The sequence below is a fragment of the Trichoderma breve genome, chromosome 3 (assembly GCF_028502605.1).
Source record: "Trichoderma breve strain T069 chromosome 3, whole genome shotgun sequence".
Classification (NCBI taxonomy): domain Eukaryota; kingdom Fungi; phylum Ascomycota; class Sordariomycetes; order Hypocreales; family Hypocreaceae; genus Trichoderma; species Trichoderma breve.
The window spans coordinates 3,570,040-3,594,557 of record NC_079234.1 but is presented as its reverse complement, the minus strand read 5'-3'; the positions used below and the strand labels follow the sequence as shown (position 1 = coordinate 3,594,557).

At 52.0% G+C, this 24,518-nt stretch overlaps 10 protein-coding genes across 10 annotated transcripts; 8 read left to right on the top strand and 2 right to left on the bottom strand.

The window, feature by feature from the left end:
- Window positions 1–110: 110 nt before the first annotated feature.
- Window positions 111–932, top strand: T069G_05492 (BTB/POZ domain-containing protein; the record flags this gene model as incomplete). Its single annotated transcript, XM_056172702.1, has 2 exons — window positions 111–154; window positions 212–932. 2 exons carry the CDS (start codon window positions 111–113, stop codon window positions 930–932), a joined length of 765 nt encoding a protein of 254 aa, XP_056029560.1.
- Window positions 933–2,828: 1,896 nt separating this feature from the next.
- T069G_05491 (uncharacterized protein) lies at window positions 2,829–4,210 on the top strand (the record flags this gene model as incomplete). The annotated part of the gene is made up of 3 exons (XM_056172701.1): window positions 2,829–3,586; window positions 3,649–3,830; window positions 3,885–4,210. 3 exons carry the CDS (start codon window positions 2,829–2,831, stop codon window positions 4,208–4,210), a joined length of 1,266 nt encoding a protein of 421 aa, XP_056029559.1.
- A 1,874-nt stretch (window positions 4,211–6,084) lies between these two features.
- Window positions 6,085–7,773, top strand: T069G_05490 (WW domain-containing protein; the record flags this gene model as incomplete). Its single annotated transcript, XM_056172700.1, has 6 exons — window positions 6,085–6,414; window positions 6,504–6,869; window positions 6,955–6,991; window positions 7,133–7,450; window positions 7,496–7,580; window positions 7,629–7,773. 6 exons carry the CDS (start codon window positions 6,085–6,087, stop codon window positions 7,771–7,773), a joined length of 1,281 nt encoding a protein of 426 aa, XP_056029558.1.
- A 513-nt stretch (window positions 7,774–8,286) lies between these two features.
- Window positions 8,287–9,178, bottom strand: T069G_05489 (uncharacterized protein; the record flags this gene model as incomplete). Its single annotated transcript, XM_056172699.1, has 2 exons — window positions 8,287–8,703; window positions 8,831–9,178. 2 exons carry the CDS (start codon window positions 9,176–9,178, stop codon window positions 8,287–8,289), a joined length of 765 nt encoding a protein of 254 aa, XP_056029557.1.
- A 2,419-nt stretch (window positions 9,179–11,597) lies between these two features.
- Window positions 11,598–13,462, top strand: T069G_05488 (tubulin/FtsZ family, GTPase domain-containing protein; the record flags this gene model as incomplete). The annotated part of the gene is made up of 7 exons (XM_056172698.1): window positions 11,598–11,622; window positions 11,755–11,795; window positions 11,865–11,891; window positions 11,996–12,071; window positions 12,148–12,678; window positions 12,741–13,164; window positions 13,237–13,462. The coding sequence occupies 7 exons, from the start codon at window positions 11,598–11,600 to the stop codon at window positions 13,460–13,462; spliced, it is 1,350 nt and encodes a 449-aa protein (XP_056029556.1).
- A 689-nt stretch (window positions 13,463–14,151) lies between these two features.
- On the top strand, window positions 14,152–15,335 carry T069G_05487 (HMGL-like domain-containing protein; the record flags this gene model as incomplete). The annotated part of the gene is made up of 3 exons (XM_056172697.1): window positions 14,152–14,418; window positions 14,490–14,603; window positions 14,661–15,335. The coding sequence occupies 3 exons, from the start codon at window positions 14,152–14,154 to the stop codon at window positions 15,333–15,335; spliced, it is 1,056 nt and encodes a 351-aa protein (XP_056029555.1).
- Window positions 15,336–16,549: 1,214 nt separating this feature from the next.
- Window positions 16,550–18,476, top strand: T069G_05486 (ATP synthase alpha/beta family, nucleotide-binding domain-containing protein; the record flags this gene model as incomplete). The annotated part of the gene is made up of 6 exons (XM_056172696.1): window positions 16,550–16,648; window positions 16,764–16,848; window positions 16,945–17,000; window positions 17,063–17,224; window positions 17,287–17,612; window positions 17,669–18,476. The coding sequence occupies 6 exons, from the start codon at window positions 16,550–16,552 to the stop codon at window positions 18,474–18,476; spliced, it is 1,536 nt and encodes a 511-aa protein (XP_056029554.1).
- Window positions 18,477–20,103: 1,627 nt separating this feature from the next.
- On the top strand, window positions 20,104–21,405 carry T069G_05485 (aldose 1-epimerase domain-containing protein; the record flags this gene model as incomplete). Its single annotated transcript, XM_056172695.1, has 2 exons — window positions 20,104–20,950; window positions 21,017–21,405. 2 exons carry the CDS (start codon window positions 20,104–20,106, stop codon window positions 21,403–21,405), a joined length of 1,236 nt encoding a protein of 411 aa, XP_056029553.1.
- A 439-nt stretch (window positions 21,406–21,844) lies between these two features.
- On the top strand, window positions 21,845–23,285 carry T069G_05484 (putative diphthamide synthesis protein domain-containing protein; the record flags this gene model as incomplete). The annotated part of the gene is made up of 2 exons (XM_056172694.1): window positions 21,845–22,055; window positions 22,120–23,285. 2 exons carry the CDS (start codon window positions 21,845–21,847, stop codon window positions 23,283–23,285), a joined length of 1,377 nt encoding a protein of 458 aa, XP_056029552.1.
- Window positions 23,286–23,580: 295 nt separating this feature from the next.
- T069G_05483 (ctf8 domain-containing protein) lies at window positions 23,581–24,039 on the bottom strand (the record flags this gene model as incomplete). The annotated part of the gene is made up of 1 exon (XM_056172693.1): window positions 23,581–24,039. One exon carries the CDS (start codon window positions 24,037–24,039, stop codon window positions 23,581–23,583), a length of 459 nt encoding a protein of 152 aa, XP_056029551.1.
- Window positions 24,040–24,518: the final 479 nt, after the last annotated feature.

The window sequence follows — 24,518 nt, the reverse complement described above, 5'->3', positions numbered from 1 at the left end:
TCAACCTACCTAGCTGCAATCACAACACGGAGAACTCCTGAGTCCAACAACTGCCGACCATAATTTCAACATTCGAGTCGTATAATGCTGCATATCCTTTGGTATTAATCATGGATCTAACTAAGCTCAGAACGTATAAGACCGGGTCTCTGGAGTGAGTTGAGTCCTTTAAACCTGAATCTTTCATCCTGGTCTGACAAATCGATTGTAGTTTACGGGGTAGAGCACTTACTGTTACGGTTGGATCAACCGACCCTGTGACGTTCTCCGTTCATGAGCATCTGATTTGTCGCACTTCGGATTATTTTAAAGCAGCTATGAAGGCTCACTGGGAGACATCTACTAGCGGGTCTATTGCTCTCAAAGAAGAAGACCCTGAAGCATTTGAGATATACCTGCATTGGTTGTACTTTGAGTCGCTCCCAGTCCAGAATGACAGCCCTGGACTGGAAGGGAACACTGAATACATACAGCTCGCAAAAGCATACACATTGGGAGAGTTTCTCCAGGATGTTGATTTCAAGGACGCTGTCCTGGATGTGATCTTGATCAAAACCCGTTCCAAGGCATCGGACGGTCAGACTTGGTTTCCTATTGGGCCGGTCATCCGCTACATATATGAAGGGACTCCGGAATCATCGGCCGCTCGCCGCCTTCTGGTCGATTTGTACACTTACCATGGACATGGAGACTGGTTTAAAAAATGGGCCGCTAAAGACGACCTGCCCAAACAATTCCTTCTCGACCTTGCCATTGGAGCCTTGACGGAAAGGCCTCGCCCGTCCGCATCTCTAGCTAAAAAAAAAGGAGCTTGTGAATACCATGAGCATCAGCCTGATCCAAGCAACTGCTATTTGAACTCTTCAGCATCAAAGCGCGGCAAGGCACCGCAGATCGCACCCGTCGATCTCCAAAAGATCAACTGGGCTTGAATGGTTTGATGGTGCCAGACTCTGGCAATATGCAAGACCGCTGCGAGGTTCTCGTGAAAATACTTGGATCGCATTTGGAGACTAATGTTAGGCGCAATTTAATACTACACTACACATAGCAAGGGTTTCTAACTATAGCGTGAATGTGATTCACAGCTCATATCATTGTGCATATACTCCCTAGCCATTGTATTGATGCTGTTTAGACAATAAAGGACCAGCCACTCACTAATAAGTAGGGAGCAACTAGGCATGCGTCCGACGAGAATCTAGTGACTTGGCACGTCGTTTGACTGTGGCCACTAGTCCGGCTAGATCCGCTTGGGAGGGGGCATGAATGGATGGGCTAAACTCGACGAGGAGTAGCTTTTTGGGAGTGGGTTCATGTTTTCGAGATGTTGGTGAACAGAGAGAATTTAGGGAGAAATGTGGACATGGCAGACGGAGACCAATGAATTGTTGCCGGTTTGTTTGCGCGGGTGGGTGCGACGTGCATGATGTAAGTTGGGAGGGAACATGTTTTGAGATATTTTGATGTTTGGTTTGCTGGTTTGTTGGACTTAACTGCTATACCTCAGTAGTAATGTTTGGGGGTTTTGAAAGTCGATTTAAGTAAGGCCTGATGTAGGGATGTGATAGAGCTGGTTTGGCATTGGCATGAACCGATGGGGAACATCCATTCAGATTTGATTCACTTAATGGCACCTTGGGTGAACAGAATAAGCATAATAGGTAAAATAAGAGAGAATAGGCTTTTTGCTTGCTTGCGAACGCTGTGGTTGGTTGTTTCTCAAACATGTTTCATGACAGGGGTTTGTGCTGCAGTGTGGTTGGCTGAGAGCAGTTTGCGTGCGTTCGTGACGCTGCGTGTTAGCCGCCCAGTGATCTACGCTTTGACATGGGCTTCATGTACACTCTGCGCGGCTATTGTATGCTTAAGTTACATTCGAGGTGGCCTGCCCTTGATCTACTACTTTATCTCACGCTTTTCTTTTCTTTTTCCTTCTTATTCCCACGTAATTCTGATACAGGCTACTGGAGGCGCTTGTGCAGGGTGTGATTTGAGTGGGTTTAGACGCGGCTCTGCTTTTCTGGGCTCGTAGCATTGAAAGGCAGCAAAAGTGCAAAAATCATGTCATGGGCTCGCTTCTTGTCACACTTTGATCGACAGGACGAATGGCGAGGCTAGAATTTGGGGAACTGATGGAACCCGCCCCTGTGATGGTGGGTTTGTATCGCATTGAGTGTGCTTGATGCTGGCCGAGGCGGTTGATTGAACGGGGGCGGCTAGCTTTTGTCTTCTCGTTTCTCTCACTTATTGCTCAGCACGCAAGCAGAGTGATTGTTGTATAAAGGCAGACTGGGCTCCTCTTCCTCACATGTTGTGCTTGTGTTTCGCTTCTGTACAGTCAACGGTGTTGTGTTTGTTCACTCCCTTCCTCTCCTTCTTCTCTCTTCTTCTTCTCTCCTTTTTTCTTCCTGTTCAGTCCCTCTTGTTCGGCTGTGACTTGCTGTTAAATAGCCCATTCACTCTCCCACCTCTTCGTGGTTGATTTCAATCCTTTATCCATCTTTGATTCGAGCTGGTCTTGAATCCCGAGTATATCCATACGCACCTACACAAGGAAGCGCTCCGCCAGTCGGTCGTACATACACCAGGCCGTCAACAGCTGCCAGCAGCCAGAACCCTCATTCATCGGACCAAAACGCACAAAAAACAGCATTGCCTCGCACAAATTCTTCTCTCCTTCTTCTATTTTTCTCCTTCAAAGGAAAAAAATAATCATTCGCTGCTTTTGAGAGCCACCACAGGTCTCTCTCTTTCTTGCTTTATACCCAACGTCCTTCATTGCTTTCTCGCTCTCAGATCAACGTCTCAACCAGTACCGACTTATCATGAAGCTCACCGAGACAATCGTCGCTGCCGTCCTCGGCCTGGCTGCCGTTGTCAACGGCCACATGGAGATGATTAGCCCTCTTCCCTTTCGCTCAAAGTACAACCCCGCTGTCACTGCCGACGACAGGGACTACTCCATGACCTCTCCTCTCGATAAGAATGGAACCGATTTCCCCTGCAAGGGCTACCACAACCTTCTCGGCACTCCTTTGGGTGCGTCTGCGGCCACTTGGGCCCCTGGTGGCTCCTACAGCTTCACCGTTACCGGCAATGCCAACCATGATGGGGGCAGTTGCCAGGCGTCGCTCTCATACGACAAGGGCCAGACCTTCAAAGTCATTCACTCGTACATAGGCGGATGTCCGCCTGCTAAGGGCGATTCCAGCTACCAATTCACCGTGCCCACTGATGCCCCTGCTGGTGAGGCCTTGTTCGCCTGGACTTGGTTCAACCGGGTTGGTAACCGCGAGATGTACATGAACTGCGCTGCTGTCACCATCGGCGCTGGCAAGAAACGCGATGCTTCTACCCCGTTTTCCAGTCGCCCTGACATATTCGTTGCAAACGTCGCCAACGGCGTCTGCACCTACGAGGGAAAGGATGTCCAGCTCCCGAATCCAGGCCCAGATGTCGACTACAAAAGCCTAGGCACCGTACCTCCTGGACCGCCTCCTGGACAGGACGAGTGCGGCCAAGCTTCTAATGCTCCTGCTGCTCCTCCTGCTGCTCCTCCTGCTGCTCCTCCAGCAGGCCAACCGTAAGTTGAACACTCTCCTCCTCCAATTGATCCATGGCTGTGACTAACATGATGAAACACAGAATCGCTTCCCCTGCACCAGCTCCAGTCGTTGCTCCAGTTGTTGCTCCGCCTCAAGCTACTCAGCCTGCGGAGACGTATCCTTCTGCTTCCAAGATTCCGGGTGGTGTTTTCATCACCTCACCCGTGGGACAGCCAGCAGGACAGCCAACAGCAAAGCCGACTGCTCCCGTCAGCCTCACAAGCAAGGCCCCGGCCGTCACTTCGTCTCAGCCGAAGCCCTCTCCTCCTCCTGCAGTTGCGACTTCTGCCGCTGCTTCGGCTCCCGCCGCTCCTCAGCCAACCAAGCCAGCCAGCGGTGGTTCCAGCCCGTCCAACGGCGCGGTCACCGCGGGAGCAGCTTGCTCCGGCGAGGGCCAGTGGAGCTGCGCATCTGATGGAAAGTCGTTCCAGCGATGTGCCTCCGGAATGTGGTCTGCCTCTATGCCCGTGGCGCCGGGAACTTCGTGCCAGCCTGGAACAAGCGACAATCTCACCTTGGTGAACAAGCGAGGCGGTTCTGACTTTGTTCGGAGACGACGCTTCGTCCCTGAGCGATTCCAGCGTGAACGCGCTCTAGCTTAAAATGTGCACTTGCATTAGATTTTCTCTCTTGTACCTTTTTTTGCTAGGTGATTTAGGATCATGTTTTTGTTCTTCATCAAAGCGGTTGCCGGCAACCAAAGGCACACTTTGCTATACATTTGCATTGAGTCTAGGGGAAGACTCTTGAACAAGGGAGTGAACACTGGATGAGATATGATGGATTAAGATACCAACTAGATATGGAGATTCGGGCGAAAAGAAAAATGACACAAAATTCATCTTGATCACGATGATTGATGCTTTGTCTGTAAAGCGAGTGTTGTGACTGTATGATACATGTCAACTGTCGTTATGGCTGTGAATATCACAGGCCTAGTGCTCAGTCTAGCATCGATATATCGGAGTCTGCAGTAGTTGGCACCGACTAAGCTTAGCATAGCATAAACCAAGACATCAAAGAGGCAACCCGCGAATTAACCGCAAAGCCACGCCGGATGATGAAGCCCGTTCAACGGAGGCCGCCCAAAAGCAAGCGAGACGAAAGTCTGTGGCTAGGCCTCGCCGAAGCACGTGAGCTACCACAAAGGCCGGAGACATTCGAACAAAGAGATACACAAAGCACAGAAGGGAATAGAAACGATAACGACGTGCAAAAAAGGTCATGTCAGGGTCCAGGTGCACAGCTGCGCCACACGAGTCGAGCTGGAAGCGCTGATGGGAAACATGATTCGACGAGATGCAGGGATGACGATTCCTAGAAGGAAGGCATCTTGTGTTCGGGCTGGGCACTGGCAATCGGGTTAGGTGTAATACGGACTTGGAGGATTAGGTAGCGATGCAGGTTCCGGGTACCTACGCGCCGGGGCATTTGACACTCTGGGAGCTAGTACAGGCTACCGGGTCAAGGAGCAGCAGTAGTTGGATCGATGGCCTGCCCGTGGTTGCATCTGCCGGTACCCAACTTGGCCCTATCAAGCATTGCAGGACATGTACGAGTAATCGTTGCTGCTGTAGATACGAGTACACATTCGTCGATAGGTTGCGACCTGGCATCAACGCAAAAGGCGGACAGGGCGATTGCCCCGGTCATCAGCATCCGGACCCCTGGTTAGGACTGGATGAGATGATGGCAAAACTACTACGAGGACTGGGATGATGTGATGATGTGATGTGTTAGGCTCTCACTCTCACTCTCACTCATCTTTCTGGTATAAGGCAAAGTACAGGTATCTAGGTAGCCAAAGGATTGTATTCATAGGTAGTAACCACATACCATGATACAGAGATATTTTGGGGATGCTGGATACCAGTAGGTACCTCTTGTAGCCAAAGTTGGGGTATTAGGAGGTAGACTTGCCACTCTCTCAAAGGACAAAGGAACAAAGCCAAAGCCAAAAAAGAAGGAAAAAAAATTCCATCCATACCACTTGATCCATTTATCCCCAACCCGGCCCAGAACCAGGCCTGGCCGGAGAGGCTCACTCAACCCCACATGTCGATTTTGCTGTTACTTGGGCACATGCGCTGGTACGAGTCGCAGTACTAGCACCTTGACCGACCTTGGTTACTGACTTAGCAGAATCCTGGGTGACAATCGCAAACTCGCCCGGCCCTCGTTTTTCCCTCCCTCCCTCTCTTCTCCTCTTCTTTTTCTTTTTTAGTCTCCGCCCCCTTCTCTTCTCTTCGCTTCTCCTCTCGTCAACCTTTTTTTACTTTTTTGTTGCTTTCTTCTTTTTCTTTTCCCTTTTCCCTTCAAGGGGGGCCCTTGCTTCTCGCAAGCCTAGCATCGATCATCCCCCCTCCCCCGCGAACGGCCTTCCAGACCGCACGGTCTCCTCTCGAACCGCCCACTTTTGTTCGCGATATAATAGAGGCAAAGAGAAAGACAACTTCTCCTCCCATCGATCAACAATATGGCGGGTTCTTCGACTCCAGGCACTGAGGGGCCTACATTTGCGCCCCCGAGCCTGCCAGCGGGCTGGATCGCTCAGTGGGACGGCTCCAGCAGAAAGTACTACTACGTCCAGCTGGCTACGGGCGTCTCCCAATGGGACATTCCCACGGATCCCGTTCAGACAGGCACGCCGGTTCCAGGCAGCGAGCACCCCTACGGCTCGCCGGCGCCGCAGGTCATCACACACCCGGACGGCTCGCAGACGATCAAGCATGCGGATGGACGCATGGAGCCCATCATGCCAGATGGCAGGGGTCCTGACGGCCCTGACGGTGACCGAGGACTTGGGGTAAGCAGAGACTCTGTTGGCAGCTCTGCGGAGGCATTTGTGGATATAAGATCATATATGCTAACGTCTGGTTTCTATGGTGTTTTTAGTCAATGGCTATGAATATGCTCATGGGTGGCAAGGGTTCTGGCGGCCACGGCAGCAGCGGCGGCTCTGGCGGCGGCAACCCCCTCGGTGGTCTGGCTGCTCAGTTCCTTGGAGGCGGTTCGCATGGAAGCAGCGGTGGCGGCAGCGGCGGTGGTAAAGACTCTATCGCGGGAAAGCTGGTGGGACAGCTGGCGTCGAACCTGTTCTCGCCTTCCAGCGGTGGAAAGCCTTCGCAGTCGCAGAACTACCATGGCGGCTCATCAGGCAGCGGCCAGCATCAGCAGGGTGGGCATCAGCAGGGTGGTCTGGCCGGCGTCGTGGGTGGTGGTTTGGCCTCCATTTTTGGAGGAGAGAAGCCAGGTCACGGTGTAAGCAACCATCGCACTTCTTTTTCAACTTCTTGGCGGTTATATAATTACAAAAGGCTAACTAACTGGATGTCACTATCTATAGAACCAGAGCTATGGCTACTCGAATTCCGGCTCGGGCGGTAATACATACTCTGGACAAGCACCCACTTACAATCCTCCCGGATCTACTCACGGCGCAACCCCGTCGTCGTCACATACGGGCACACACCAAAGCCCCCCTTCTGGCAACCACCAAAACTCCTTCCCCCCACCGCCTTCAGGAGCACCACCTGGTGGCCAAACATACGGGCATCAGTCATATGGCAGCCAGTCCTACTCGCATAGTCCGGCGCCTGCTCCCAGCCCGTACGGCGGATCGCACGACCAGCATGGCGCACAGCATGGCGCACAGCATGGCGCACAGCAGCACGGAGCTGGCGGCTATACCCCTCAGCAGCCAAGCTATGGCTCTCCTTCTCACCAGCAAGGCTACGGAGCTCCCTCACCCAGTGGGCATCAACCGAGCTATGGCGCACCGGGAGGCCAGCAGCAGCCTGGATATGGCGCTCCTCAGGGAGGACAACACCAGCAAAACTACGGTGCAACGACGCCTGGTGGTCACCCACAATACCCTCCTCCGCCAGGCCAGCAGCAGCAGTATCCCCCGCCTCCCGGACATCAACAATCGTTCCCTCCGCCTCCTGGACAGCAGCAGCAGCAGCAGCACCAGTATGCTCCACCCCCTGGACAGCACCAGCAATATCCTCCTCCGCCAAGCGGTGGACCACCCGGCGGCTACACCCCATCGTACGGTACCCCAGGCGGCCAGCAGCCCTATGGTCAGCAGCCCTACCAGCCAGGCCCTCCTCCTGTGCCTCATGGTAGCCACCCAAGCCAAGGAGGATATGGCGGTGGCTACTAAAGGACTTTTACGCTGTGCCGTATATTTTCTCTTGTGAGAAGAAGAATGCATGAATTCTTGTGTGTTTGCTCATTTGAATGCGGGGTTTCCTGAGAAGATGACCATTTACCGCGACTGACTAGCATCATTTGCTCGCCAAGAAAGGGCCGGATCTATAATTTCTCGTACGAATAATGCGGTGACATTAGGGAGGTGGTGGATCTTAAAAAAAGTAACGCGCGGTATGGCATGAGAGGTAGAATTATGATGATATAAGTGTAGATAGGGTGGTACATTTGGGTTTTTATTCATTTTTTCTGTTCCATATGTAGACTACCTTACGAGAGAGACGGAGCGCATGTTGTGATGTGATGAAATGGATATGAAGAATGCGTCAAAGAGCAAGAACGTTAACGGGCTGCTGTCAAGGACATGCGGCTGTTGAGAGAGGAGGTGATATCCCGTTATAATATCGTGGAGATAGAGCATCTCAAATTATTGCTACTTTTTCTCTTTTTTTATAGGGTTCTACTATTAATTTTGCTTCTTTGTCTGCTCACTCTTGGTAGAGCTGGCAATTGCAGTTAGTGAACTAGCCACCCATTTTGCTACAAACCATGACACGACGCCGACGACGACGAGATAGCACACTGTCGGAACCAGTGACTGCGGAAGCACGTTGTAAAGGTACGGGTCCAGGATCAAATCGACGAGGACGGGGGGAGGGTCCTTCATGAGTGAGGGGTGGTGAGAGAAGTAGTCGGCTGCGGCGAGGACGCGGAGGAGGAGGACGGAGTTGTCGTCGTTGTTTGGTGGTGAGCCTTCTTGGCTGCTTTGGTGAGATTGATGTTGGTGGGCGGATTTGGCGTTTTGAGTGAGGGATTGGAGGAGTGCTGGTGTTGAGAGGACGGTGGTGAGGGGGTATGTGTCTAGGGTGAATGCCGTTGGTTCCTTTTGATGGTTTGTGAGTTTTATTCTTTCATTTATTACGTGAAAGTGATGTTTGGGGGTATTTGATACAGAGATGAAGAAAATGAAGGGGGTAGCTACGGTATTCATTGGGAGGGAGAACGCTTACAAGTGCGGACCAGCAGACACGAAGCTCATAGCGCTGTCCTGGTGTAAGGTTGTCGAGCAGCAGCCATGACGGGTAGCCTTGCTCCTCGTCCTGCTGATTGAGCGGGAAGACGCGGCTGAGGTTGGTGCGTATGGACCAGCTTGTGGAAGGGCCGAGGACGGGGAGGTCTTTGTGGATGGCGGCGTCGAGGCTGGAGAGTGAGGCGGGCGGGGGTGCGGTGAAGATTACTTTTTCGGTGTTGGCGTGGGAGGGGGATATGAGGGAGAGGAAGGGGAGGAGGAAGATAGAGAGGGATCTTGTGAGTGAGATGGGTGAGGATTGGTGATGGGGGTTGTGGGTTGGCGGCATTGTTTTTGGTGTTGTCGCGTGGGTTTGGTTGACGAATCCGCAGATTTAGGTGAGGAGGATGAAGATGGATGTGAATGTGAAGAGATATGATGCGCCGTCGTTTGATCGCGAGGCAGCACGTTGTTTAAGATTTGGACAGCAGTGTCGCCTGTGCGAGCTTGTGATTGGCTGGCTGTACTTTGAGGTACGTACCCAAAGATGACCAAAGCCAGACTCTTTATGTGGTCCAGTATCTCTTTGCTTGGTCAATAGATAGACGCAAAACAATCATTCTTGTGCGAGAACTGCAACTATCATGAACCGTATGGGACGGGTTATTGTGCATTCATTACTTTGCTGATGCATTTGTGCCCTAGTACAGGCTATGATAACCGCTTTCTACTCCTTTTCTGCAACCTGGTCGAGTATGGGGTAGCGATTATTGCAACCTGGGGCATTGGGTATGAGCATAATATATTAACCTGCACTTATCCTTGAGGATTTATCGTTCTAATGCACTTCTGGAAATCCATCCATGTTATATTCCGTCCTTGACAGGCTCTGATATGTGAAAATCCTCGGCTGATGACGGATACGGGTACGAGAACTTAGCAACGGCAATTGATACTTCTCCTAGTACCGCTACCTAATGCTGAGTTGCTGCTGCTGGTTAATTAGTACCTTCTCGGAGTAATAACGCACCACAGCGATCGCCGGGCCCGTCAGGAGGCTGCTGGTAAGAACACTGGATGAGATTATGGAGCTTTCCCGTGCCGCGCTCTGTGACGATGCCAGCATTGAGAAGGCACTTGACCACATTTAGTGGAGAGCTTTGCTGGCAAGTCTGGGCGAACCATTGATTCGGGAGGGACCCTGTCGTGAGGGTCTGTCTTCTTTTGGGTTAATCCAGAGCATGGCAGAAGGGTACGAGCAAAAGGGGGAGCTAGGGGAAGCGGCGGTCGGGGGAAGCAGCCGGGAGATGATGATTGTTAGGTCAATTGATGGTACATATTGTGGTCTTGTCTCACTCTCTCGTGATGATATGAAATCGCCGTGGTTGTTGATATGATCGCGAGAGGGAAGTGCTGATGCTCAAGTAGCTAGATTTCGGAGGGGGATAGGGGATGGAGCTGCCCATATAAGATTGATCCATTGATGGAGACTGGCTGGTGCCATTTGCGGGAGCCAGAGCTATGCTTGGTACAGTTACTATATCAATACTTTGCGTCTCTCAGGTATCTATCCCACATCCCCCCTATTGATGAGAATGGGTGCTAGCCGAGCATCTTATGATTTTTTGCCTTTGGCCTCTCCCTTCGTCTGTAGGGACGGATAGTACCGTAGAGCGTTGCATTTGTTGCCGTCATTTGCTTGGTAATCTAAGGCGATAGCGGTGCTCGCTCCAGCGCGGGACCCTGTTCAGAGCTTCTGAGGGGGTGGAGGCACTCCGGACCGTACAGGTACAAGCACCGGACAGCTTAGCTCGAGGTTAGGCGGCTATAGTGGCGCCTGTCTGGCGTCGAAGGCCAATGAGCGCGTACAGTAGGAGGACAGACAAGTCTAAGAGAATAACATTGACGGGGAAATTGGAGGAAAACATGCTCACACTGATGATTTACTTGGAAATTTCTTTGTATGTACTATGGAGGATTCAGGTCATGGCATCAAGTCTCCCATCAGACTTCAAGGTAACTGTACATGTACCTATGTGCAGGTATTACAGCCTGGTGTCACCGTCCAGGGTACACGGTTCTTGGTAGCTTTATCGAAGCCCCCCCTTTTGGGCACCACATTATTCTGCCGTATGAAAAAGGATGGATGTACAGTACATGCCTCTGTGAGCTGTCCATCAGGTAGCTGTGGTGCCCCCTAATGAGGACTGTTGACAACCTCAACTTAGCTTAGGTACCATAGCTACAGCACAGCTATAGCCTATACCTCATGTTCAAAAACATCAACACTGCTACTGCATCTGCATCGCCCATGATGAGTTAATTGCACCTGTCCTCACAAGTCCCAGGTCCTCCAGTCACTAAAATTGTTTCTCATCTCGGCAATAATCATTGCTGCCCGCCCAGAGCGGTGAGGTGACAGGGGCGCGCTCGCAGACGCGCTTACCACTTCTAGCCACGCCTGGACCCCCCTGTCCACGTCCCAAACCAAAAAGTCAACAAACCTCCCCTCTTCCTCTTGCTGTGCTGTGAGCAGCCCCTGTCCAGTCCAAATTTCCCCCCCACCTCTTTTCGACCCTCTCCCGACGAACCAGCTGCAACTTGTCCGTCCTCCTGTCCTTTTCACCACCTTTTCCCTCTGGAACCCCGTAATAAAAGCCTTTTTTCTTCTTTCCCCGGGCTCAATCTTGCACTCTTGCTACCTCGAAGTCACCACTCCTACTTTTCCTCTCCAACCCTTCAGAAAACCAAAAGAAAAAGCGTTCACCATGCGTGAGGTTATTAGCATCAACGGTGCGTGCTAGCTCGACAGAGGCAAAGCCCCTTTACCTTTGGGCCCCCTCTCCCCACCAAACAAACGCGTCCCTTCACCGCATCATGGACGCCCAAGACCGCGAGTTGACGATGCTAACTTTTGGAGGATAGTCGGCCAGGCTGGTTGCCAGATTGCCAATTCCTGCTGGGAGGTTAGTTGATTCGCCATTGGCATGTGTTTTTTTCGTGACCATTCGAGCTGACATTTGCCCCTTCTCTAGCTTTACTGCCTCGAGCACGGTATCCAGGTACACCACCACCACTCCCGCACATGTGGCTTGAGCCCATTGTTTACAACCTTTCCACGACTCCAAAACGCGAAGCTAACAACGTCTTTTTTCTTCCCATACAGCCCGATGGTTACCTCACTGAGGAGCGCAAGGCTCAGGACCCCGATCAGGGTTTCAGCACCTTCTTCTCCGAGACTGGTATGTTTATTTTGCTCCCCATCTCCTTTTATATGGTGTCGTTGAGAATATGTCACCTCTAACCCTTTCAAAACAGGCCAGGGCAAGTACGTTCCCCGTGCCATCTACTGCGACTTGGAGCCCAATGTCGTCGACGAGGTCCGCACCGGTCCTTACCGCAACCTCTTCCACCCGGAGATGATGATCACCGGCAAGGAGGATGCTTCCAACAACTACGCCCGTGGCCACTACACCGTCGGCAAGGAGCTGATTGAGGGCGTTCTCGACAAGATCCGACGTGTTGCCGACAACTGCGTTGGTCTTCAGGGCTTCCTGGTCTTCCACTCCTTCGGTGGTGGTACCGGTTCTGGTTTCGGTGCTCTCCTCATGGAGCGTCTGTCCGTCGACTACGGCAAGAAGAGCAAGCTCGAGTTCTGCGTCTACCCTGCTCCCCAGACTGCCACCTCTGTCGTTGAGCCCTACAACTCCATCCTGACCACCCACACCACCCTGGAGCACTCCGACTGCTCCTTCATGGTCGACAACGAGGCCATCTACGACATCTGCCGTCGCAACCTCGGTCTTGAGCGCCCCAACTACGAGAACCTTAACCGCCTGATTGCTCAGGGTAAGTAGCAGCCGAATCTGTGTCCAGTGAAGTCTACGTGCGCTAATCGCTTGCCCACGCAGTTGTTTCCTCCATCACCGCCTCCCTGCGTTTCGATGGTTCCCTCAACGTTGATCTGAACGAGTTCCAGACCAACCTGGTCCCCTACCCTCGTATCCACTTCCCTCTGGTCGCCTATGCTCCTGTCATCTCTGCTGCCAAGGCTGCCCACGAGGCCAACTCCGTCCAGGAGATGACCATGTCCTGCTTCGAGCCCAACAACCAGATGGTCAAGTGTGACCCCCGCAACGGCAAGTACATGGCCACCTGCTTGCTGTACCGTGGTGACGTTGTCCCCAACGACGCCCACAACGCCGTCGCCACCCTCAAGACCAAGCGCACCATCCAGTTCGTCGACTGGTGCCCTACTGGTTTCAAGCTCGGTATCTGCTACCAGGCTCCCGAGAACGTTCCCAACGGCGACCTCGCCAAGGTCAACCGTGCTGTGTAAGTCTTATACACCAAGATTTCCCCCCTGATGCGTGTATGTGCATGAGCCCAAGCTAACGCGCAAAATAGCTGCATGCTGTCCAACACCACCGCCATCGCCGAGGCCTGGTCTTCCCTCTCCCTCAAGTTCGATCTCATGCACTCCAAGCGTGCCTTCGTTCACTGGTACGTTGGTGAGGGTATGGAGGAAGGTGAATTCTCCGAGGCCCGTGAGGATCTCGCTGCCCTGGAGCGCGATTACGAGGAGGTTGCTGCCGACTCTCTCGACAACGAGGAGATGGAGGCTGAGTACTAAGTTGTTTCTTTGCTGTTGGAGTCATGGATATTGAGGGTATGGACTGTGAAAACCGGTACCACCTAATCCCGCCCCTGCGTCCTCTTGGACAGGAGGTGTATTTTCTTTATTAGGTCGCAAGCCTCAGTTTTTAATGTTAAAAAGCAAATCTGTAAATGGGAAGAAGCCAACAGACGCTGTTATCTATAAAGGTTGATTTGAGCAATTGGTGTATGTATAAGAGAAGATTGGTAATCTGTAAACTACAAGTTTGCGGAATCTTGCGATTGCCGCTGCGTTGTATAAATCTGGAGTGCCTTGTCTTGCTTGAAATGTGCTGCTCCATCTGCAAGTTCAAGTACAGTCAGTAGTTCGTACTCCGTATCGTTAGCCACAATAACAATGATAGCAATGATCGATCTATCCACCTTTACGCTAGACTAGTCGGCGGCCCGACAGTTGTGAGAAGGTAATCCTCTTTTTTTAAGGCCGAGGAATGCGGAGGACGACGCCGGGCCAAACGGGCGGGCGTGACTTGCTATAGCCGTCAGACGTGGTGCCACGGGCCGATAATACGCGACAATCGCCGCTCTGTGCAGCTGCTCCCCCAATTGCCATTAATTTCATACCTGCTGCTACTCCAACACAACACTCACCTCTTTTGTTGTCGGCTCGGTGCCTCCCAACCAGATCCCACTCCCTCGCCCACCATGTCTCTACTTCGATCGTCCATCTGCCGGGCCTGCAGGCGCTCTTCACCGCTGAGGGTGCACAGAGGCTTTGCAACGGCCAGCCGCCCTCAGACGTCATCCGACAGCCGAGTCAGGATCGTCGAAGTCGGCCCACGAGATGGACTGCAGAACGAGAAAAAGGCCATTTCGCTGGCAACCAAGATTGAGCTGATTGAGCGATTGGCCAAGACGGGTTTGACGACGATTGAAGCTGGTTCCTTTGTAGCACCGAAATGGGTGCCGCAGGTAAGAGAAGACTTGTTGTTGGCTGCTAGGTCTATTTTCAGGAGAAGGATGGCTGATTCGAGGCGATGCAGATGGCCAACTCGAGCGAGATCATGGAGCATATCCTACAACAGAAGATTGAAGCCCCCGTTCCCATCACCTACTCCTTCCTCGCGCCGAATACAAAGGGTTTCCAAAGTGCAGAAGCGCTGTTGAAACAGAACCCCGGCAGGTTTGCTACATTACTGGAACCCGATGTTAAGAAACCGGCGGTGGAGGTGGCCGTCTTTGCTGCCGCCACTGAGAGCTTCTCGCAGAAGAACCTCAACTGCGACATCAAGACTTCGCTAGACCGATTCAAGGCTGTCATTCAGGACTCCAAGGCGCTGGGACTCCGTGTTCGAGCCTATATCTCAGTGGTTCTGGGCTGTCCCTTTGAGGGCTTCGATGTTGACCCTCACAAGGTGGCTGAGATTGCCACTGACCTGCTGGAGTCTGGAGCCGACGAGATTTCACTTGGCGACACCACTGGCATGGGCACCGCTCCCCGGACGAGCGCACTGCTCAAGTGCATGAGTGCGGCCGGCATTCGCACAGAGGACATTGCGATGCACTTCCACGACACGTATGGACAGGCGCTGGTCAACACGGCTGTGTCACTAGAGCATGGGATCCGGACATTCGATAGCAGCGTGGGCGGACTCGGCGGCTGCCCTTACAGCCCTGGAGCGACGGGCAATGTGGCGACGGAGAACATGGTTTACTTTATGGAGAGTTTGGGCATGGAGACGGGCGTCGATTTGGATGCCATGGCGGATATTGGAGCGTGGATTACGCAGGAGATTGGCAAGCCGAATGACAGCTCGGTAGGAAAGGCAGTGCTGGGAGCGAGGTCGAGGAAGGGAGCCGAGGCTGCTGCAGCTGCTGAAAAGGCATAGAGGACAAAGAACTGAGGATGCTTTGATCTTGCCAAGTAAATATATATACCTATCTACACACATATCTACCTGTCATCTTTTATGCTTAATGGGGTTGTATGATTTACGCTTACAGCTTGACTTTTGGTTAGAAGTGCCACCAACCTTGTTGAAGCGTTGAAGTCTGCTGTAATTCTCTATTGTTAATATTGATTAAACCAGCTCTGTCAGATTAAACTGAACCTCTATTCTATTTAAAACAATAATAACTCAATTGGTTCCGCTGCTGTGCTTATAGACAAGGGTGCAGTCATCGTTCTTTGTAGGAGATCACCGAGCTTCCCCCGTCGTGTCGCTGAACTGATGCCGATGCAGTTTGGAGGGCTTGGAGGGGTAGCTTCTACCTCTCTACAGCTTGGACCGTCGGTACTTTGCTCCCCTCAGGAGAGGTACTCCGTACCGTGTCCATGCTCTATCTCTATCGCTAATGGGCTTCTCTATACTCAATGGCCGAGTACATGTATGGAGAGTAAATAAATTCAACATCTGATAGCAGTACAAGAATCAAATGTAAAAACACACCGTCGCCAAGATAAGGTTACTGGGGAACGCAATTCCAAGCACCTTCCGCTAGCAGTCATGTGATGTCACGGCCGCTCTTCTTCGCTGTCCAAATCATGACTCCATGGGCAGCCAGCCAAAAGGCGCTCGGCGTGGGGTCTATTTTTTTGCGCAGCGAGCGCAGAGGCCTCAGCGCCCCCAAAGCAGCCCGCTAAACCCACTAACGACGCTCGCTGAACAAGAACTGCCAAGGCCATTTGATTGAAAGGCGGCGGTCGCTTGTCTCCACTCTTGTCGAGCTGTTTCGCTTCCAGCCTTCTCTTGTTCTGTCTTCCGACCTTGATCTTTCCTCCCATCTTCGCCAGCTCCCCTTTGCGACGACGCATCCCGATATTCGAGCTCGGTGGTTCTTCTTCGCTGCTCGAATAACCGACCTCTTTCTCTTTTTACTCTTTTGCACCTTTCGGCTTGCTTAAGTCCGTTGCCCTTCTCGGCCAATACGCTCCTCCGCATTCAACTCCCCCCCGACGTAATTCGTGGCTACTTGAGGTTGCTGCGCCGTGACCGCATAAGATCGAAAGCCGACCAAGGTTTAGAGAGATAAGAGCTTCAGAGGGGAAGCTTCCAGCTGCACGCAGGCGGAAACAGCAGAAACACAAGATAGATTCGCAGCAATGGCGGACCCACGCAATTCGTCATCCTACTCAGTTGTGCCGCAACTGCAGTACAACACCGTGAGCGGTGTCAATGGTCCGCTGGTTATCGTCGAGAATGTATGGCATCTCCGCTCTCTCTCTCCCCTCTCTTGTTTCTTTGATCTCAGCTGTCATGATGTGAAATGGAATGAGGATTGGTTATGTACAATGCTGACGAGTGGTTGCGGTATAGGTCAAATTCCCGCGATACAATGAGATCGTTACGCTTACGCTGCCCGACGGAACGGAGAGAAACGGACAGGTTCTGGAAGCCCGAGGTGGGTGATGATTCCTTTTCTATACTACACTTATATATGAGCATGGCGCCGCCAATGCCTGCGTGGAATGTTTGTTCTGACATGAGACGGGGTTAGGTGACCGAGCTGTCGTCCAGGTCTTTGAGGGTACTCCCGGTATCGATGTGAAGAAGGCAAGTGAGCCCGATCGCCAATTGCTAGAGGGCTGGTGACTAACAGGAAGTGCAACAACCAGACTCGTGTCAAGTTTACCGGTCAGAACCTTAAGCTCGGTGTCTCGGAGGACATGCTTGGCCGTATCTTTGATGGATCTGGACGAGCCATCGACAAGGGTCCCAAGGTGCTACCAGAAGAGTACCTCGATATCAACGGCAGTCCCATTAACCCTTTCTCTCGAGTGAGTTACATCTTTCCGGTGCATACCTCGTGAGCCGAGCAGCAAGGCCTAACATGTCTTAGGAATACCCCGAAGAAATGATTGCGACTGGTATCTCGGCCATCGATACGATGAACTCGATCGCTCGAGGACAAAAGATTCCCATCTTCTCAGCCTCTGGTCTGCCGCACAACGAAATTGCTGCTCAGATTTGCCGACAGGCTGGCTTGGTCAAGCAGCAGGGAATTACCAACAAGGGTGTTCATGACGGCCACGAGGAGAACTTCTCCATTGTGTTCGGTGCCATGGGTGTCAACTTGGAGACTGCTCGATTCTTTACTCGTGATTTCGAAGAGAACGGCAGTCTGGAGCGTACTACCCTGTTCCTCAACCTTGCCAACGATCCTACGTAAGTACTCTTGTCTTTCCCCTAACAAGAGCTGTTGGCTGAGACAATTCAAACAGTATCGAGCGTATTATTACTCCTCGTCTTGCCCTTACGACCGCCGAGTACTACGCCTACCAGCTCGAGAAGCACGTCTTGGTCATCTTGACTGATTTGTCGGCCTACTGCGATGCTCTTCGTGAGGTTTCCGCCGCTCGAGAAGAAGTTCCCGGTCGTCGTGGTTTCCCCGGTTACATGTACACGGATTTGTCGACCATCTACGAACGAGCTGGCCGTGTGACGGGACGAAACGGCTCCATCACCCAGATCCCCATCTTGACCATGCCCAACGATGATATTACCCACCCCATCCCCGATCTGACAGGATACATTACCGAGGGACAGATTTTCGTCGACCGACCTCTGTACAACCGTGGTATCTACCCGCCCATCAACGTGCTGCCGTCGCTGTCGCGTTTGATGAAGTCTGCCATCGGTGAGGGTATGACTCGCAAGGATCACGGTGATGTGTCCAACCAGCTGTATGCCAAGTACGCCATTGGCCGTGATGCCGCCGCCATGAAGGCTGTCGTTGGTGAGGAGGCCCTCTCATCCGAGGACAAGCTGTCACTCGAGTTCCTGGACAAGTTTGAGCGCCAGTTCATCAGCCAAGGCGCGTACGAGTCCCGATCGATCTACGAGTCCCTGGACCTGGCCTGGAGCCTGCTCCGCATCTACCCCAAGGACTTGCTCAACCGTATCCCGGCCAAGGTGCTCAATGAGTTCTACCAGCGATCTCAAAAGGACGCCAAGGCAAAGGGCAAGGCGCGAGCCGAGGTCGCCTCAAACGACAGGCAGCAGGCTGAGGAGAACCTGATTGACGCATAGGAGCCCTCCTCGGCGACGTCTGGTGTTTTCTTTTCGGGAGATGAGGAGAAGTAAAGTATAAATTAGTTGCTTGGCTTGGAAGTATGATATTACCCGTGGTAGAAAGTGAGGTGCATAAACCCTGGGTGTGGAACTTGTTATTCTCTAGTTTTCTTTCGTTGTTTGGCATTTCCGACTTGCGCTGGGAGAGACAGCAATCTGACACGATAATGGAGAAGGGTTGTAGCGTGAATATAGGCAGCAGAGCAAATGTCAAGTCGATTTCCAAAAAAAAAAGTTGCAGACAAGCATGTCTACCGTGTGCGGGTTTGGTTTCGCGTACAGTAGGATCTGGCCGATGTGATGCAATGCAACGTGAATTGGACTGACTGATGCAGGGTAGGGATTTCACCGCTCATCAATCCCGGATGATGTACTTGATCCTTTTGGTAATGAAAAACAATGCGGATTGCAATCTGAGTGGTGCGGAAATAGTCGTTGAAATGAAAATGTGCCTGTAAGCAGCTGAGCTAGGGGGAAAAGCCGTGGTTCCCGTTTAGTCTAGCAGTTTGTAGATTTTGGCTTGTAGCTATTGGAGCGCTTACTATGGCGTATAATAGCGTATTAAAGCTGGAGTTTTGGGAGTTGAAAGACAAGCGTGTGTTAGTTGGTTCCGATGGGAGCACTTTTGGCGCACCTATGAGGTTGGTTTGGGGGTAATTACTAGTAGTAGGTATTAATACGTGTAATTTGGTTGTTAATTGGGAGGAATGAAGTGATCGAGGTTGTAGTTGTATCTGATCTGTTGGTCTGCTTTTGCCCCGCGTTTGAGGTTACATTGGCTGATTGGGTAGGTAGGTATGTTGGTGTGTGTGTGAAGAGCTGGATTGGTGTCTTGGAAGAGACTCTATGGGAATTGATTGCAAGTATAAGTTGTCGTGATCTGCGGAGTACACAGGATGAATCAAGTGATCAAGTGACATAAATAGGAGAGAAGAAAAAAACCCAGAACTTCGTTACATAAGTCCTGGGGATTGTCATGCTCCCCCGGGTTGTTTGCATCGGGATTCCTACACCATACATCATAACCAGGTGACATCATGCTCGTATGCATTGATCAACCGCTCCAACCCCGGAGAAGCGAAATCAATCCTTCGCTCACTTCCCCCTGTTCTCTTCTCGCTCTCTCGGAACTTGTGCCTTCAATCGCTTAGCTAGTCCTTTTTTCTCCTCATGGTAAATCCGGGGAAAGCCAACCTTACCCCTCTCATTCCCTTTCCAGCCCCCTGGGATCATCGTGGTTGGTTGCCTGTTGTGGACAGTGATATGTTGGCCGGGACTTTGGTTTCTGCGTCATGTGGATGGACAAAGAAGCCGAAGACACGAGATGCTGCATACTGTGTGCAAGGTTAGAGTAGAATTGGGCAAGGTAGAGTAGCATTGGGGCGCGAGAGTCGTGCTGTGTCACTCATGGCCTCTGGAGTACTTAATGCATGGACGGGTATGCGCCTTGGGCCCTCCCGATCTGCGAATGTCTTGGCCATCTCCCTTTGTTTGACTTTCCACAGGGGCTGAGTTTGTTTTCCATAGGCTGCGCCACTACTTTTCATTGTCTTTGATCTCTTCTGGGGAAGAATTGCTCATCATCATGAAGCTGACGGGTAACTCTTTGGCCGTTTTGGCTGCGGCTGCTGCCCTTCCACTTACAGCCAGCGCCGCGTCGAGTGGAAGCGGCCCAGACAAGGACGGCAAGTATTGGATTCGCGCAAAGGGCATCGAGGCGTCATTCATACCGTATGGAGCGTCCATTTCGAACTTGTTCATCAATGACCGCTACGGCATCCAGCGCGATCTCGTCGGCGGCTTCGACAATGCCACCTACTACGGCATTGACAAGCAGCATCCGCACTTTGGCGGCGTGCCGGGCCGGTACGCGAACCGCATCAAGAACAGCACCTTTGTCATTGACGGCAAGACATATCACGCGCCGCCGAATGAGAATCCCACAAAGGCCGCACCCAATGGGTCGGACACGCTGCACGGAGGCCCTGACGGCTGGGACTGGCGCAACTTCACCGTGTCGGCGCACACCGCGACGAGCATCACCTTTAGCATAGTCGACCCGGACGGAAAGGAGGGATTTCCCGGCGAGGTCGTGTCGCACATCACGTACACGGTGCAGGAAAACCAGTGGGATTTCAAGATGGTGGCGCTGGCGACGACCAAGAAGACGCCCATCATGCTCAGCAGCCACACGTACTGGAACCTGGATGGCTATGCTAATAACGAGACCCAGACGGCGCTGAACCATACGCTGCATCTTCCGTATAGCGGACAGCGCGTCGATGTCGATGGATTCTTGATCCCGACGGGCGACATTTTGGCGAACAAGAAGAACACGGCGAATGACTTTTGGTCGCAGCCGAAGCAGCTTGGCAAGGGATTCCAGCAGAGTGGCATCAAGGAGAATTGCGGTAACAACTGTACCGGCTTTGGTAAGGATCCTGGCGTCTTCCTCCATTCTATCAAGGGAGGAAATAGGAAATGTATTGAGCTAACAGAGACATCAGATACCTGCTACCTCGTCAACCGGGATGCTCTGGGCCCCTTTGACTGGCGTACTGAAGGCCCTGTCGCGAGTCTGTCATCGCCTTGGTCGGGCATCCACCTGGACGTCTATTCGGACCAGACGGCCTTCCAGGTGTACAGCTGCAACGGGCAAAACGGCACGCTGGCGTTGAAGAAGACGCAGGGCCTGCACAATAACAAGCATTTCCCGAGAACGATTCCAAAGTACGGATGTCTGGTGATGGAGGTGGAGGACTGGATCGACGGCATCAACAACCCCGAATGGGGGAGGAAGCAGATCTGGGGACCGGATGATGGTCCGTATGTGGTTCAGGCGAGCTACAGGTTCAGTATTGATGGCAAGAAGAAGAAGAGTTCGTAGGAGAGCAATTTTTGTTGTTACAATAGTAATGGTGTTTATACGAAGAGAGAAATCAGGACGTAGGAATAATATTTATGAGGGTTAATAAGTGTAATTTCCTATCTTTGGTATAAGTGAAACGAAGAGATACATGACAACTGAAGACAAGTCCGTTGTGGGGCCGCTTGCGATCCATCCATCACCCCACCTTGGATTTGCGATCTCCAGTGTAAAAGCTTTTGTCATTTACAACTACAGCCAATCTTGACATATTTTCAAATTGCATATTGCTTGATATTCGATTTACCAGACCCACCAGTTAACACATTATCTCGCATACGAAATCGAAATCGTCAAATTTGCCTCGGACGAGAAGCGAAAAGCAAGTTGTAAACGAGGGGCAGCGAGGGGCAACAGAGAAAGAAAAAAAAATAAGAAGGACGATTACAAACAACCAGAGATGGAGGACGACCGGGCACTCGTCGATCTCGGTGCAGCAGCGGATATTGAGGAAGCGCGACTAGAAGTTCACGGAGCAGACAACGACACTACAAAAGATGAGACACCGGCATTAAGACAGCCAAAGAGGCGCTTCGTAGGACGGAGAGCGGCGGACGAGGCAGCGGCAGCCAAGGGATCAACAGAGGAGGGAGGTAGCGGCGCTGTTCAAGGTATGTTGCAACTATCCAATAGTAAAGCGCTTCGTTGGCTCTCTAACATCATCCTACCATGCAGCGGCCAAACCTCGACGAGCTCCGCGACTTCTAAACAGAGTCCCCAAAGAAATATTAGAAGACCCCAGCCTCAAGGAAGCCATAGCGCTACTACCAGCCAACTACAACTTTGAAATACCAAAGACAATACACCGAATCCGAGAGTCAGGGGCGCGCAAAGTAGCGCTGCAGATGCCCGAAGGCCTGCTGTTGTTTGCGACAACCATTTCGGACATTGTCACGCAGTTCTGCCCGGGCGTCGAGACGCTCATCATGGGCGATGTGACGTACGGCGCGTGCTGCATTGACGATTATACTGCGCGGGCACTGGGTTGCGACTTGCTGGTGCATTATGCGCACAGCTGTTTGATTCCCGTGGATGTGACCAAGATCAAGACGTTGTACGTCTTTGTCGATATCAGCATTGACACGGCGCATCTGATTGCCTCGCTGGAGAGAAACTTTGCCAGTGGCAAGACTATTGCGATTGTCGGCACTATTCAGTTCAACGCCACCATCCACGGCATACGGAGCAGCCTCGAAGCTGCCGGTTTCAGTGTCGTCGTGCCTCAGATTGGACCACTCAGCAAGGGTGAGATCCTGGGGTGCACGTCGCCTCGTCTGCGGGATGAGGATGGTATCGACCTGATTCTCTATCTCGGTGACGGACGCTTCCATCTTGAGAGTATCATGATCCACAACCCGGCCATTCCTGCCTACCGGTACGACCCATACTCGCGCAAGTTGACGCGAGAGACATACGGCCATGACGAGATGCAGTCGGTGCGCCGCTCCGCCATCCAAACTGCCCGCAAAGCCCGTCGCTGGGGCCTCATCCTGGGATCGCTTGGTCGCCAAGGGAACCCGCATACGCTGGCCCTGATCGAGCGGGAGCTGGCCGAGCGGGGCATCCCCAAGATAGATCTCCTCCTGAGCGAGATCTTCCCTGGCAAGCTTGCCATGATGAGCGATGTTGAGTGCTGGGTGCAAGTTGCATGCCCACGGTTGAGTATCGACTGGGGATACGCTTTTCCCAGGCCGCTCCTGACTCCTTACGAGGCGCTTGTGGCGCTGGGGAAGAGAGGCGGCTGGGGAAAGGAGGATGGTGGTGATGGCATTTACCCTATGGATTATTATGGACGGGATGGGCTGGGGAGGACGAAGCCGCTGGAGGGTGTTGCTGCATGAATACCGTTTAGTAGAGCGATTTAGCCACGTATTTCGGTTATGACATAGAGTATATATGTATTGATAGACATGATCTCCTGCTCTAGTAGATGAGATATGCTTTAGTATCCCTGTATATGAGAAACGATGATAATAATACCAATGCTCTTCATGAATAGAAGCAACCTGAATCTATAACAATTGCATTCATATTTCATTACGACTTGTTCATAAAGGCCTCATTGTTGTGTAAATGCAGTAAATTATATACAATGTAGAAAGATGACAAGAGAGGGGATTTTCTTCTCTCCATCCATCATGAAGCGGGGGCATGAGCCGTTCCAACAGGTTCTGGTCGATTCGCAAACATGAGCTTGTACTTGACAATATCAACCACCTCAAGATTATCGCCCTCCTCCATATACGGCCCAGAAGAACTCTCCAGCATTCTATTCTGCCGTTTCCTCACCACGGCAAGCGCCTTGGGGAGCTTCTTCACTTCGCCCGTCAGCCGCTGGTGTTGGCCAATGTACATGTGGACTCGCTTCATCCAAGCCGTCCCGATGGCGTCTGGTGAATATTCTGGAAACTCGAGTCTTCCGAATTCCACGTCTTTGAGAGTTTCGCCTTCGGTGTCTTGGGGGAGGTTTATACTTCCTTGGAGTTCGAGAATGGCGAGGCCGGATGGTGTTTGGAGGAGGGTTGGGAGTGGGTTGGTTGTGGTTGTGGAAGCTTGCTTGGATGGAGGATATAGTTTGGCGGTTGAGGAAGACATGGCTGAATCAATGGCTGTAAGATTTGATTTGAATAAAATGAAATAATAAATTGAAAATGTTGAAACGTCAACTATAGTGATATCCGAATGAGAAAACGATTGATTGGACAAATCTCATCAAGCAAGATCCATCTCAAGAACAAGCTTAAGATGTTAGACGCTGAGAATCCTGCCCCACACGTTCCCAGAGGCAGAAGGTGGATCGACGCCTCATTCAAGCTCCAGGACAAAGAGGCTGGTGAGATCACCCCAGCCACACTTCCACCAAAACTGGATCTGGGAGATCACTCTAACCATCCACAGGCAAAGACCCCACCAATGAACAGAAAGGCCTCTGATTGGCCAGGCTAACTTCCCACACGCCAAAATGGAGCCCTAGGCGAATGCACACAACAATTTCTCGTTTTTTTCTTCTGCCCCAATTTCGCTCTTTTGCCCTACCTATTCCTTCAACACCAAAGCCGACTTCACGCGAGCCA